Source organism: Apteryx rowi, unplaced genomic scaffold, assembly GCF_003343035.1.
Source record: "Apteryx rowi isolate R43461 unplaced genomic scaffold, aptRow1 scaffold_2, whole genome shotgun sequence".
Taxonomy (NCBI): Eukaryota; Metazoa; Chordata; class Aves; order Apterygiformes; family Apterygidae; genus Apteryx; species Apteryx rowi.
The window spans coordinates 3740650-3754692 of NW_020448307.1; the positions used below are offsets into that span (position 1 = coordinate 3740650).

A 14043-nucleotide genomic window follows, 5' to 3' on the forward strand; every position below is an offset into this window, starting at 1 on the left:
GGCGGCGGCGGCGGGAGGGAGGGAGGGAGCTGCGCCCCCCCCGCGGCCGCAGGGGGTTGCGATCGCGTCCCTCGCCGCGCAGAGCCGCTTTTGTTTTTGTTTGGCGCCGCTTCCGCCGCAGCCGCCCGCTGCTCGCCGGCGTCCGGGGGCGTCTGAGGATAAAAGTTGCGGCCGCAGCCTTCGCAACGGTGGCGGCGCTGCGCCGCGCTGCGCGGAGGGGCCCCGCGGCTGCGGCGATTTCGGACGAAACGCCCGGCATCGCGCCGCCGAAACCCGCCGGCCGCGGTGACGTGGAAGCTTAATTCGGAGCCCTGCCGAGCAGAAAAGCCGTGAGCCGTGAGCGCGGCGACGGCCTCGAATACCGGCTGCCCGAGGATGCGGGCGAGGGGGGGCTGAACCAAGCCGTGGCGGGAGGCTGGACGCGAATATCTTCTGGGCACGTCTTCCTAGCAGGGCCGGGAGGTGAAGCGCTTGCCGAGGCCGAGCGCTCCCGAGGTGCTGCCCCCGCGCCCCCTCTCTTCCCCTCGCACGAGGTTTTGCGTGCTTGAGATGTTTGGCCCGCTTTTCTGGAGAGAACGGCCAGGATTCAGGTGCTGCTGAGGCTTGTCGGGTTGTCAGTGTCTCTGACGATCTCTCAGTTCGGGGTGGACATCCAAAAATGAAGTATGGAAAACTGCTAAACACTGCCTGTATATGATTAAAAACAAAAAAATTAATGTTTCTGTGTGTTCCTCAATAACAAGGAATCTGTAATATGTACAAACAGTACAACTAATGATTACTTCTTGAGCTCTTTTAAATGCTAATGGCTGAACCACAGACTCTAGAATAATTTATTTCCAGTCTGGCATGTAAATATGTTCATAATTGAGAGTGTGGAAAAAGATATTTTTTGTAAGCTTCCTGGTACATATGAGTGATTGCAGTCCAGAGAAATCAACATAATTTGTTGGAGGTGAGTCAGCTTTGATACTGTCTCTTTTTTTAGCATAGCTGTGTTATACCAGTACCTGAAAATACATCAGTAAACAGTTGACACATGCATATTGTATGTAGATGTTTTATGTGATTGCATATAAAGCTACAATGTTAAAAGTGTGGGGTTTTGGGGTTTTTTTTTTGAATCTACCAAGTTACAAAGTCAGACATTTTTGAGAAGTGGACCCTACCTTACTGTTATGTTTTATTTGGGTGTTAGTGTTCTGTGAGCAGAAGGTCACTTGAATTCTGCTTAAACTAAAATAGGGTATTCGGACTTTTTTTCCCCCCCCTTGTCATTTGTATAACCTAATACAAAAGTAGTCATGTGTTCAGGGTGAAGGATGAAGTGATTTTTCAGGATTGCAATTGGACATGTTTTCTGTGGTTTTGTAATCAGTAGTAGAAAGGGATTATCTTAGGAGGAGTGATTTGATAACTTTGAAATTTGAGATGGAGATAAGACTTTAAATTGTCAGAAAAGTAAAACCAAATAAATACAGCAAAATATGGAACAAGTTCAAGTTCATTTATACATGTATAAGAACGTCCATGCCTCAAAATTTATGTAACATTTTCATATCATTTTTTTTTAATTTTCTCCCTCCTACCCTTAAGTTATATTTTTGTTTAGCCTTATGTTAATCTTACCTCATACTGAAAGAAGCAGACAATGTGTGCTGTGAACTCTGATTCAGTTTGTTAAATATAAACTCCTTTTTCATACTGCGATTGTCAACAGTGGTGAAGAAAGATCAGTTCAACAGATTTTTTTTTTTCCTCTTCCTTTTAATTTTTTTGACTAAAGCAACAAAAATAAGCTGACTAGGTTTGTTTTTGCTTTTGGAAAAGGAGCTATAAATATTACATTATCCCTATTTCTTAAATATTTCCGGGCTCTGTTCAGACCGGTCTAGTTTCCCTTCCCTGCCACAAACTTTTCTGTACTCTTTGACAGTGGGATGCACAGGAGCTTTTTAAGTGATCTAGGAACCAAAGCCATCTTTCAGATGCGTTATTAGGCTTAGTGCCTAGGCATTATTATTGGCATGCAGTCTGGCGATCGCGTAGGGAGAAGTCACATTCCTGCTCTCACTGACCAAAATAGCAGGCAGTTTATGCTGTTGATATTAAGCTGTCTGAACTGTGTGTGCTCAGAGAACAAGGATGTAAACACAGAGTTTAGAGGGGATCTGAACTGCAAACAGACAGAACCCTGCTTCTGCCCTGTCTTTGTAGGGTAACGTCATTGCTTGCTGCCCATGTACACATGCAATTTTAGCTCACTTTATATCATAGACTTAGGAAATGCCAGTACATGAAAACTTACAGGGCGTAACAGGACTGTAGACCAGTGTCAGCTCTGAATAAATGTGCACTTGCACACGCAAATCTAGTTAGAATTTTCTCTTGGTCTACAGACCTCTCAGTGAAGACTTGCCCATAATAGTATGCTGTTACGTGGTTAGACCTCATGTTAATACTTAAGAATTGCTTTTGAAGCAAGGGCAGTTGCTTCATTTTCTTTATTCTTTCATAATTATGAGGCTGAATATGTGAGATTGATAGGAGCAGTCGCTGAAGGGGTTTGATGTGGCAGAATTTTACCATGTGATTGGGGCTTGCTGTTTTTCACTGTTCTGGGGCTTTATGAAATCCTTAAGTAGAAACATTGGTAGACAAAAGGATGAGCGGAATGAGAGTATTTGGATCCTTTCCCTGGGTTATGGTGTATATTCCTGTTTGGCCCAAGCTTGTGACTTTCAGTAAGTAGTGCATTTTTCCCTGGTCCTAGGATTAAGGGACTAAAAAGAATTTAAAACGCTTCCATGATTACTTTAGAGATAAATATTTACATTTGTTGAACTGGTAACAGGGAGCAGTACAGAGGTTTTTCCCTTGCTCCCCCTTCCCTTTCAAAGCAATCAGCTTGGCAGCCAGAATGGGTTTATACCAAGTTTAGCCACATCTCACATGCTAAGCTGAAAATGCAGGGAAAGCTCCATTGACAGTCCTTTGCGCTTAGTTTCAATAAGCTGTCGTATAAGTATCTCTGGCCCATTTTCGGATACTAATAGCTAATGCTTCAGTTTGTGATCTGTTTACTACTTCATTGCAGCAACCAGCAGGAATTGCTCTTTCTGCTCTTTCATAATTTACTACTGTCAGTCCCAGTGTATGTGGTGCTTTAAATTATTCTTACAGTTGATGCTTTGCTCCTTGCGCACTTATCTAACCTGTTTGGCCATCAGTGTAATACTTGGGGAAAAGCTTGATGTGCATCTTCTAGGTTTTTGTCTTTTGTAATGTTATTAATTTGCACATAATGCTAACATGTATTCTCTAATTTGGAATGAGAAGATTTACAAACTCTGTATATTACTATTAAATTTTACCTGTAGGAGTAGGTATTTCATTTATATAAGGCTTGTAATTCTATATTTGTAATTCTTAGATTGCAAGAAGACCCTCCTGTGGGTGTCAGTGGTGCACCGTCTGAGAATAATATAATGCAATGGAATGCAGTTATATTTGGGTAAGAGTTTTTGCTCACTATAAAGGCCTATATTGAAGGGCTAAATACAATAATATATGTGTGTATATACATATATTACAGTATTCCCTTTGTTTTGTGTACATAGAGTCAAGAAACTGGCAAAAATGACCAAGTGTGTTGTTATAGGAAAATCTTTTTCAGGGGTAATACAGAATATCTAGGAAAGGAGTTAAAATGTATGTCTCTTTTGTTCAAAATTTGTATATGGCTTAATAAACAGGATAGACTGTGTTGGATTATGAAAAAGCAGTGTTGCTCTTAAAAGGAGGTAAGAACTGCAAGTCCTTGGCTGTTAAATCCAGATGTATTAGCAGTGATGGGATTGATTCTCAACAGAACTAGGTGCAGGTTCTGTCTAGGAAGTATTGTATCCCATAGAACAGGAACTAGCTTAGTATTTTTTTTTATAAAACTAGGCTTACTAGTAGGCTTTCCTACTAATTCCAGTCAAGCTATGTGTGATCTAACGTATGCTTTATTTGGGATGATAATAAGGTAGATTTCCTGACTGAAAGCTTAGCTATGGGAAAGTGTATTAAAGATGACAAAGTTCCCAGAGATTACATCTGGATACATGTTTATGTGTTTGTCTCTATTTCTGTCCTGGGGGGGAGGAGTTATATATTTACTGTACATGTTTAGAAGTAGGTATTGATCATTTTTTTTAATTGGAGTTTTTTTGAAACCTTTCAGGCCAGAAGGGACCCCTTTCGAAGATGGTAAGCAGCTAACTGTTATTTCTTCTGTCAGTTTTGTAAATGTTGCCAGTATTAACACTGTTCTGCTTGGGGGGGGGGGGAAGTTGTTATAAAATTGGAATAAGCAAAACAAGCAGAAGGAGTAAATGAGTATGGTCTTGTTGACTGTGAAAATGCAGTATTTTGACCTAAGCGTTCTCTTGTCAAGGTGGTTGATGGTTAGTTATAAAGCTATGAAGCAAGGATTATATTTAGATTGGTTTATACATGGAACGCTGGAGCTCTTAGTGGAGGAAGTTGGTCTAATGCTGCCAGATGTTTTTGTATCTCCTACAGTTAATTTTAACAAAATAGTATGTTTTTTCTGTTTTCATCTTTGGAGCATGTTTTTCTTACTAAGAGCAGGTAAAAAATCGTGAATTGTTCTGAATGTAAAACTCGATGAGGAGGGGAGGAATACCAAATTGCTGGATAAACATGAAAGTTAATGTGTGTAATGATCCTCCCTTAGGCATATGAGGAATAATGACTTTAATAATTATAGTGGTATTGCAGTAAACTGCAGCAGATGCATTTGTCTCTGTTTTGGGATGGAGGAGTTACAGTAAATTATTCACTGATCCATAATGAAGGTTTTCAGTGATCAGTCATGAGCTGCAAAGACTGAGGTTGTTGATTATGAAAGTTCAATTTTTATTTACTGACACCACAGTGCCTTCTTAATGAAAAGCTTTAAAGTCACTGAAGTCTATTGAACTGACATATTGGGCCCCTGAAGAAAGGGGGAAAGGCAGTGGGATAATTGATGTCGGATCTAGCTGCTTTTCTGTGTATTCACTGAGTCTCCAAACTTTTACCTAGATGCTGCTGCTTTTATTACTTGCAGCAAGCAGTAGTTCCATTATTACTTGAAATACATGAAAAGAAACCAGATGCAATGTTGTCTGTTTATATATTGGTGGGAAGATATTGATTGTGGAGCACATGAATTAAGTTACGTTGCATGTTCCTAGAGGCGTTTTTATCACTGTTAGTTATCTGATTGTGTTTGTGTTTGTTTGGACAGGTACTTTTAAACTAGTAATAGAGTTTTCAGAAGAATATCCAAATAAACCTCCAACTGTTAGGTTTTTATCAAAAATGTTCCATCCAAATGGTGAGTATTTCATTTTTATTTAGCCATAATATCTACCAAATACTGTGATGTGGTCATGTATCCTGTGAAGCTGCAGAATTCGTAACGGCTCTTCACCTTTCTCCCTTGCCACCTCCTAAGTAGATGTCCAAGACATTAGCTGCTCGATCAAAAATTAAGAAATATTATGCTATTAAGAAGCAGCTATCCGTCTTTTTCTGGTCGATACATGTAGCCTCAGTAGCAAAGTCTGTGGTTCCATGAGCAATTCCAGCAGCAGCTGCACTCGGCTTAAAAGGGCAATTCTGCTTGCAGATGACTGCCCTCTTCCTTGTGCCAGCACTTGTATACGTGCAGACACATCATGCGCTGCAGTAGGAAACTGCTCGAGCTAAGTGTTATTTATTTTTGTCAGGTGAGTCTTCAACCAAAGCAATACTTTCATTTGGTTCACTGTCCCAACTAGTACGAGCACAAAGAAGAGGGTGAGAATGTGTGGTATTAGCTGGGGGGAGGCCCAGCGATGTTGGCTCTAACGTGGTGCAGGAGGCAGCCCTGTGAGGGGGAAAGCTGTGATTCCTACTCCACTGGATAAAACCTCTGAAGTGCTGATTCTTGATACAAAATTATAAACCATGCCTTTTGCTTTTCCAAGCCCCTCTGTTGCAAAGAGGTATAGATTCAATTTGAGGGTTGAAGCATAAACCCATTCCAGCATTTCCTGTAGCTTGGTGCCCAGGGATTTTCTTGCAAGGTACAGGTTTGAGCCCTCTTTAAACAGAGACTCACCTTGACTTCAATTCTATGGCTTTCTAGACATGCTATCAAACCATTCATCTGTCATATAAGATACAGGCCAATATGCCTCTGACTGTGTGTGGTGGGGAGGGGGGTATTATTATTGTCAGGAACAAGTTGGAAGACCAGGGTGTGGGAGTTTCAGTCGTGAATCCCAGTTCTGTATAGGCTTTTATGTGAAAGTAGGATTTCAGGTGCACTTTTCAGCATTTTCCACTGACTGCCTTAGTGACTCTCCTGTTCGTCTTGTTGGGTGTAGAGCATGTGAAAGCAGGATACTGAGCTCTCCCCGTTCAGTGTGTAGTGAATATGAGACCCTTAGCTGGTGCTGTGCGTTCTGTTCCTGCCGTAAATGTCTCGCTGCTCCCTGGGAGGCATTAAATCTGTTCGTGAATCTGAGCCAGTTGCACAAGAGGAGTAAGAAACTGAGTCTAGGTCAGCCAATTCCTGTGCTGGTGCCGTAATCTGTGGACTGTCTTCTTTTCCTCTAAAGTGTTTTGTTACTTCTAGTAATGTATCCCTTTCAAAATACAAGGTGTCAAACTACATAAGACTGTTGGAAATAACTAAATGTTTTCAGTGACTGCTATCCCTTTTCATAAAGCACTAATTTAAACACAGACTGAATTGGAATAGTAACTCTTCCTTGAGCAGTATTTAATGAACAAAATGTAAAATAAATCTGACAGTTTTTAAATGATACCTGTGCTGTATTCACAGTTTATGCGGATGGTAGCATATGTTTAGATATCCTTCAGAATCGCTGGAGCCCAACATATGATGTCTCATCTATTTTAACTTCAATTCAGGTAACTTTAAATTTATTTTAACAAATGGAATATGTTGAGATTAGTCTCTGTCTTGGATTACACAGAGCTCAGTGGTGTGGCTAGCAGTTATCTATACGAGGGATCTTCAAATAATTGTGAACTAAGCAGTAGCTTTTTAGTTCATTTAAGAACTTTGGTGTTGAACTATGAAATTACTGTTTTTAAGATACAAAATTGCCGCTAGAGAATTTGCGTAGGAAGACAGTTTTTGATTTGGATTCCTTTTTAACTGTTTTTAGTCAATATATGGCATCAGATTAAAAATTGCCTAATATAATGTTTGAAACATTATAACTTTTTCCTGAAGGCTTGACCAATGAAATCCTCAAGGAGACGGACAATATTGCTGAAATTTTTTTTACTTGAAATAAGTAAAAAAATTTGACATTTTTTTTCCTCTTATGTCATGAGTTTTATTTTTCTATAATGAAGTTTTATAGGAGGCAATACTTGTGCATGACAATATTAGTGTAACCACCAAACAGTCAGTGAACATCATACTGCTAACTGGCACTGACCATGCATCTGTTAGGTTTGTGAAGGATGTAAGGAACCTGGAAACGTACTCAGTGCTAATGCTTAAGCAATGTGTATTTGAGGTTCAGTAGTTTAATTATGGGTGCCTAACCAAGAGTTTAACCTGCTTTCTCAAGTGGGCTCTTTTGAGTCATGTCTGCTTCCTGAAACGCACTCTATTTGAAAATTTTGTGTTTAATTATTTTTCCCCCCTTTATCCAAAATGTATTGGTTTGTGTCTCACTTTTTGTTTTCCACTTTTTACAGTCTCTGCTTGATGAACCTAATCCAAACAGTCCAGCAAACAGTCAGGCAGCACAACTTTATCAGGAGAACAAACGTGAATATGAGAAAAGAGTTTCAGCTATTGTTGAACAAAGTTGGAATGATTCGTAACAGCTGCTTTGTTCCTCTTCATCCTCATAATCATTATGTACAATTTAACTCTCAATAGAAAGGCTACCAGAAATTTCAAGTGCCACAGTTCTAAGAATTTGCATAAAAATTCATTTGCAAACAAAATTAAGCCCTCCAGTTTAGAGAACTTAAAAGCTTGTGTATCTTGATTAACGTACTTTTTATTGCATGGTATGAACTAAGTTATTGCTACATAAATTTGTAATATATCCTGTTTGTATTTTTTTTCCAAGTGTATAATGTTGGTGTGGAGTTTTCATGACAGAATATACACATTTTGTAAATCTGTACTTTTTCAAATACTGAATGCCTTATTTTTGAATTCTTTAGATTTTTAAATTGGAGAAAAGCACTTAAAGTTTTTATATATAAATATTTCATGTAAAACTGTTAAATACATAACCTCAGTGCAAGACATTCTTCTCTCACTCTGTATCTCTTTCAAAGGACTCATTTTTAGTCTGTTCTTCCTTTTGATACATGCTAATTATACCATGCACTTTACAAACAGAAAAGTTAATCTTATGGTGTAACCGTCTTCACTGGATTTCTCTGCATCTGCACCAGAGCTTAACTTGATTATGCGTCCTCAGTTGTATGAGGAAGAGAAGCATTAGTGGCTGCCACCTTACAAATGGGGAAACAGATGTAAATGTTTTGCTAAAAATCCCATTATAAACCAGCGGCATAGTTGCAAATGGGATGCGGATCACCAGATTTGATGATAATGTATTCTTATAACTTTTATTTTTCAGGGAGATTGTATTTTACAAAGTTGTAAAATGTTGTCATCTAAACTTGTCCTGATATTGTAAAATGGTTTTGAATATTTTTCTAATAATTAAAGAGGTCTCCCTTCAGTCCCCCCTTGGGGTAGGGAACAAATTAATCATCAAGAGAAGAAAAAATGCTTGCCGATTAAAATGGAGTTCTTCTTTGGAATTTACCTGTGTGACACAGGTGGTCAGGTTTCACGTCTGTTTCACAGAGGTTCCAGCTATTCTCGAAGCTGCTAGTTTTAAAGAAGTTTGGTTTTGTTCTTGTAAATGTTGGCTTGGTAACTTCTTCCTGTATTCTGAAAGCCAGGGTGGATGATTACAGTAAATAAGTTAGGCCTTTTCTCTCCTAGCAACAAAATTGTAATCCTTTGGTCTTCACTCCAACCAGCGTTACCCATGTAGTAACCCCCAAACAGCATGTATAGTTTTTAGGAGCAGCACTATTAGGCTTAAAAACTGTCATTGGAATGCTAATCAAACATTGCTGTGTTGGTAGTAGCTGGTGGAACAAAACTATTGTACTGTGGATGAGAATTTTTAGAAAACTAGTTTGCAAAGGCTTTACAATTAATACTAAACAAAAATCTCTTCACAAAATTGAAAAGTCAATTTTCTTAAGAGTCAGTGAATTTGTATTTAAAAAAAAAAGTTAAGTCTACTTGTGGTTATTATCAGAAACACTAAAGAATCTAATTTGCCTTTTGACTGTGGTGAAATTATAGTAAAACTGTAGTCCAGAGAAGTAGTGTTACCAAGCATAAATCAGTATAAACACAATGGGTTTTGTTTACAAATGCATTTCTGAAAAGCTTTCTGTTTTTAAGATTTAGTCTAAATTCTGAACGTTTTTTCACTTTACCACCTACATTAATATTTATTTTGTTCCATTTACATGTGTGTGAGATGAGATTTGCCATTCATTAGATAGAGTTCACATTGATTTGATTATTCTTGAACAATCCCTTTAGCCTAGTTATAGATTCATTAAGCACAGAAAACGTTTTTTGTGCATCTGGGTTGGAGGTAGTGCATGTCTGAGAAATTTAATTAGTGATCAGCACTGCAAACCCAAAACGTCTGCCCAGGTAGGCACCCACAGTATATAGGCACATACACTTGTGTCTGGGTGCGTAAGAGCATTCTGTTGTAGGCAGTATTTGGGGCCCAGAGCTAGTATTTAAAATCTTAATTAAAAATGTCATGCCTTCTTGTGGGCTAAGATAACTATTGCTGTGGACAAAGGTAACTATTATATTCACGGTGTATGATGGAGAAGAAAGTTCCCTTGTCTGACTAAATCTCATGCGGTGACTAATATGCTATATGGTGACTATCGAATCTAGGCGTTAATGGTGTCAGGATGGTGAGAATCCAGCTTTTGATGATCATCTAGGGGTAGATGCTGGGCTGTATATAAAAAACAGTGTTTCTTGAGGTGTGATTTCTTGAGTGCATAGGAAGCTGCACAGCATCCCCTATAAGAGCTGTGAGGCGGAATGAGAGCTTGGAGACTTCTGCAGCCCCTCCCAAAGTACACATCATAAATAAGCTCGGAGCGGATATATTAGAACAGCTAAAATTTGATAGAGAAACAATTTGATTAATCAGGAAAAATGAAGCCCTTTGATTATGGTATAAGGGAATGTAATTTACTGCTAAGTCTGACTAATGCAATGTGCCATCTCTTTGCTTACTGAGTACTCGTTCATTTGGCTGGTCGGGAAAGCCATCTCACTAACCTTATATTCAGATTCATCCTTAAGTTTTTAGTGTGATGCCTATTTAAAAACTCACCAGTTATTAACCAGCTGGTTTGTTTGTACTGTTGATTGTTCAGAGTAGTGTTATTTCATCGTTACTTTGCATTCCTTGGTCCATGGCATCCTTCTTTTCTCTGTTTTTATATTTAAAGTGTAAGCTCTTAGGCAATGGTATACTACCAAAAAAAAAAAAATAATAAAGTGAGTAACCTTATTTTAACGTAGATAGGTGAGTGCATGCTATTGCCAAAATCAAAAATGGATCAGCAATTTACCCACATTAACCATTAATTGCACCGTTGTCTTTATTCATATAATGCTGGGCAGGACATAGTTCACGCAGGAGGAAAAAGCAGTGCTAAAGTGTATCTTTGAAGGGCCACCCTGTGGCTTGTGGATCTCTGTAGTGTGGCTAGTCACGTGGGAGACGGTAGAGCTGTCGGATAACCGGAACGTACACCTGTAGGAAGGGGGAGCTGGAACGGCTGCAGCTAACAGCGTTCTCAGCCTGGGATTCAGCTGCAAACCAAATGCAACAGCCTCTCCGAATGTAGAAATGGGACTGCCTTGGGGGCCAGGCCTGTCCCGGCTGTGAGCTGCTCCCAGAGTTTCCTTCCCTGGTGTGTAGTGCAGGTTGCTGCCCTTAGTGCTATGGAAAGCTTGATTCTGGGGATCAGAAAGGTTAGCCACCTGAGGGGATCTAGATCTGCGCTGGTGTTAAGAGAGTTTCATGCTGAAAAAATAACACTCTATCAGCCATATAGTTTTATCATTATGTTAGATGTTGTACAGTGAGCACTCGTGGAAAGATGTGAATTGACTTTTTCTATTTAATTTTTGGAAAAAAAAAAGATGTGATAATAATGCTATATAGGATTGTTTCCAGAGAATTTGGCAGAGGCGCGTGTTTTAGAAGCTATGCTTCTCAACAGTCTTGAAAGAGGTTTCCATTATATTACTCTCTTAAGAGATATTAGTAATTTATGAGAGAGGTTTTCCTCTGCAGATAAAAGTTTAGACTTGATCTAGCTAGCAGTAGCTGTAATCTGATACATGTATGTATGCTTTTAGTTAAAAGTACTGAGAAGCTTTGAAGAACACAGATGTTTTGTATTTGTCATAGCTAGTAGTTCTCAGTGCATCTATTGCTTAAATAGGTTGTTTACTGCCTTCATAATGCAGGTAGTTGATTTAAGAGATGGTATGTAAAAAAACCCAACCATATAGAAACTAGATGTTGTGATAGGCCATTGGAGTTTTCTGAAAACTGTTGCTTTATCTTCTCCAACTACTTAACAGTAATGATGGTTATGTTTAAGGTTTTATTGTTTCTATGAATAGTACTTCTGGCTGTGAGGGTGTGTCACTGTCACAACTATAATGGTGTCGGTACCAGAGCCTTGGCTCGCTGCCCTCGTTAGGAAGGTATCCTCAATCTTTAGGACACTGCAGTTTCCAGCTGGGTGTAATTTCTGCAGTAGGTGGTTCGAGCCTCTTGGAGGCGCTTGGCTAGAGGCAGCTTTTGGCCTATTTCTGATGGAAGGAAGTACTGCACAAAGTCTGGTGCTTGCACGGACTCCTGCTTTGCCTCCTTGTGGTCAGTAAGAGAAGGTGGCGTCAGCCACTGGTGAAGGCTTGATGTAGGATGTGAACGCGTCTCTGCAGCCTGGGTGGAGGTATGGAACAGCTCCTGAGAGCGGAGATGTATCTTTGACATTTGGGCCATTCTCATGTTTAAGCATGGATTCTAGGCCTGGACTTTAAAGAGTGATAAGTAATTGCATGCTCATCTTAAACCATCTGTGCTTCAGGAGATAAATGCTCAACAAAATATCTCAAGCTGTTACTCTTAGAAGTAATACTTTTGGACTGGGCTTGTCTGTGTTGAAATGTAGTTATTTTTAACCTTAAAAAAATTTAAAAAATGTTTCAGGCCTCTAAGTGTTTTACAAATAGTACTGCTAGAAGGAAAAGTTGACTTTTTTTTTAATACGCGAGGCTCATGATGCCCTGTATTCATGGTCTAAAGCCTATTTGTGTTTAGGTCATAATTCCAGTATGCTGCAGATATTCCTGTTACCAAACCTTTTAGCCATATTCAGACAGTCAATTGTCCCTGACTAACAGACAGCCATTCGTGCTGATGAAACTCTGTAGCTACTACTATACCTTGCGGAAGGAACAGTTTTTGTCAGGCTCCACGGCCGTTAAGTGATGTCATTTATGTACAGCCTCGGCAATTAAACTTACCCCCTTCCTTATATTTCCAGAGCAGGGATAACTGCTACATGCTGTTTAATCTGTGCTCCATGCTAACTCCGGAAGATGTTACAGCATACAAACAAGTTTGGACGTACAGAGATGCTCACTCTGACACAGGCTTGATGATTTATTTTTTTTAATTTATTGTTTGGGGAAACCAGACCTGTTCCTGGAAACTACTGCCAGCCAAAACAGAGCTGAGGAGCTAAAAATTAGCTCTACCTGGCTGGTACAGAAGCTTCTGTAAGTGAACCAGTTTCGGGGTGGGGGGGAGAAGAGAGTCTACATTGTTTCACGGTACAGTTTTCCCTTCACTTTAAACATGTTTTACAGCTTACTATTTCATCCAAGAGCGGTTAACGGTTGGCCAGAGCTGCAATTCTCTGCCATATATTTTTCACAGATTTTCCTTTTATTGTTCCTTTTGTTGTTCCTGTGGTCTGCTTGCATGAGCAGACATTATTAGTTCAAATTATTCAAAATGTTTTTATAAGTCTAGTAAATCTTAATAAACCAAACTTATTATTTATTGCTGTACTCAGCTGAGCATGGCAGTATTTGACACAGACAAAGGAGATGCAGCGACCTAGGAAGATTTACTGAAGAAATAATGAAAGAGCTGGTCTCACTTCCACTTGCTTTAAATACGGAAACATTTTCTTGTAACTAGAATGAGGTTTTTTTTCCTGTTCAGTTTTGTCTTTATCCTTTAACTTCAGCTAGCCACTTCCACATGTTGATAGCCTTAAAAGTAATTTTTAAGTTACTCACAGTCTCAACATCTTACCTTCCCTCTGTGCGGGAGGATTGCTACTTGCCAAAAGTTCGTAAAATTCAAGGCTTCCTAGCTTACTAACACTACAGTTGTTACGTGAGAGGGTGTTATATAGGGTAACATACGATACTCAGTTACTTTAGCGGTAAAACTCCCACAGGGGGTTGCACTGCCCGTCGCGCCAGGCCCAGCTCGTGCTCCAGCGCCGTCCAGGGCGACGCCGTATCCAGGCTTCCGCCGTGGGCTTCAAACTGCAGCTCAAAAAGCTCCGCGGAGGAAAACCCGCGCCGCCTTCCGCGTTGGGGACGTGACTCCCCGCCGCCGAAAGCAGCGCGGAAGTCGCCGGGAAGAGGAAAAAGGCGATTCCCGGGGGGAAGCTCCGGCTCCGGGAGACGAGGGGGCCCGGCCCGCCGGAACAGGGCCGCGCGCAGACAGGAAGGGCGCCGCCACTTCCTCCCTCCGCTCTGCCCCGCAGCCTCGTCTGCTCCGGAGGACCCAGGGGGCGCGCAGGCGCGCTGAGGCGGCCGGGCCCGGCGCC

General features: G+C 40.3%; 1 protein-coding gene across 2 annotated transcripts; it reads left to right on the forward strand.

Moving 5' to 3' along the window:
* The first annotated feature begins 292 nt into the window (after positions 1–292).
* UBE2B (ubiquitin conjugating enzyme E2 B) lies at positions 293–8792 on the forward strand. Of its 2 annotated transcripts, none has more exons than XM_026063139.1 (6): positions 293–663; positions 3434–3514; positions 4229–4254; positions 5300–5389; positions 6887–6975; positions 7780–8792. In XM_026063139.1, the coding sequence occupies exons 1-6, from the start codon at positions 659–661 to the stop codon at positions 7906–7908; spliced, it is 420 nt and encodes a 139-aa protein (XP_025918924.1). In that variant the 5' UTR covers positions 293–658; the 3' UTR covers positions 7909–8792. The 2 variants fall into 2 exon arrangements, with proteins under 2 accessions (XP_025918924.1, XP_025918925.1); XM_026063140.1 differs by having other exon boundaries at positions 304–955.
* The last annotated feature ends 5251 nt before the right edge of the window (positions 8793–14043 follow it).

Bases quoted from the DNA above. Each gene is read 5' to 3' on its own strand.
- UBE2B (XM_026063139.1), top strand. The intron at 5,390-6,886 runs GTGAGTATTTCA...CTGTATTCACAG, and splicing joins AAAAATGTTCCATCCAAATG to TTTATGCGGATGGTAGCATA. The intron at 6,976-7,779 runs GTAACTTTAAAT...CACTTTTTACAG, and splicing joins CTATTTTAACTTCAATTCAG to TCTCTGCTTGATGAACCTAA.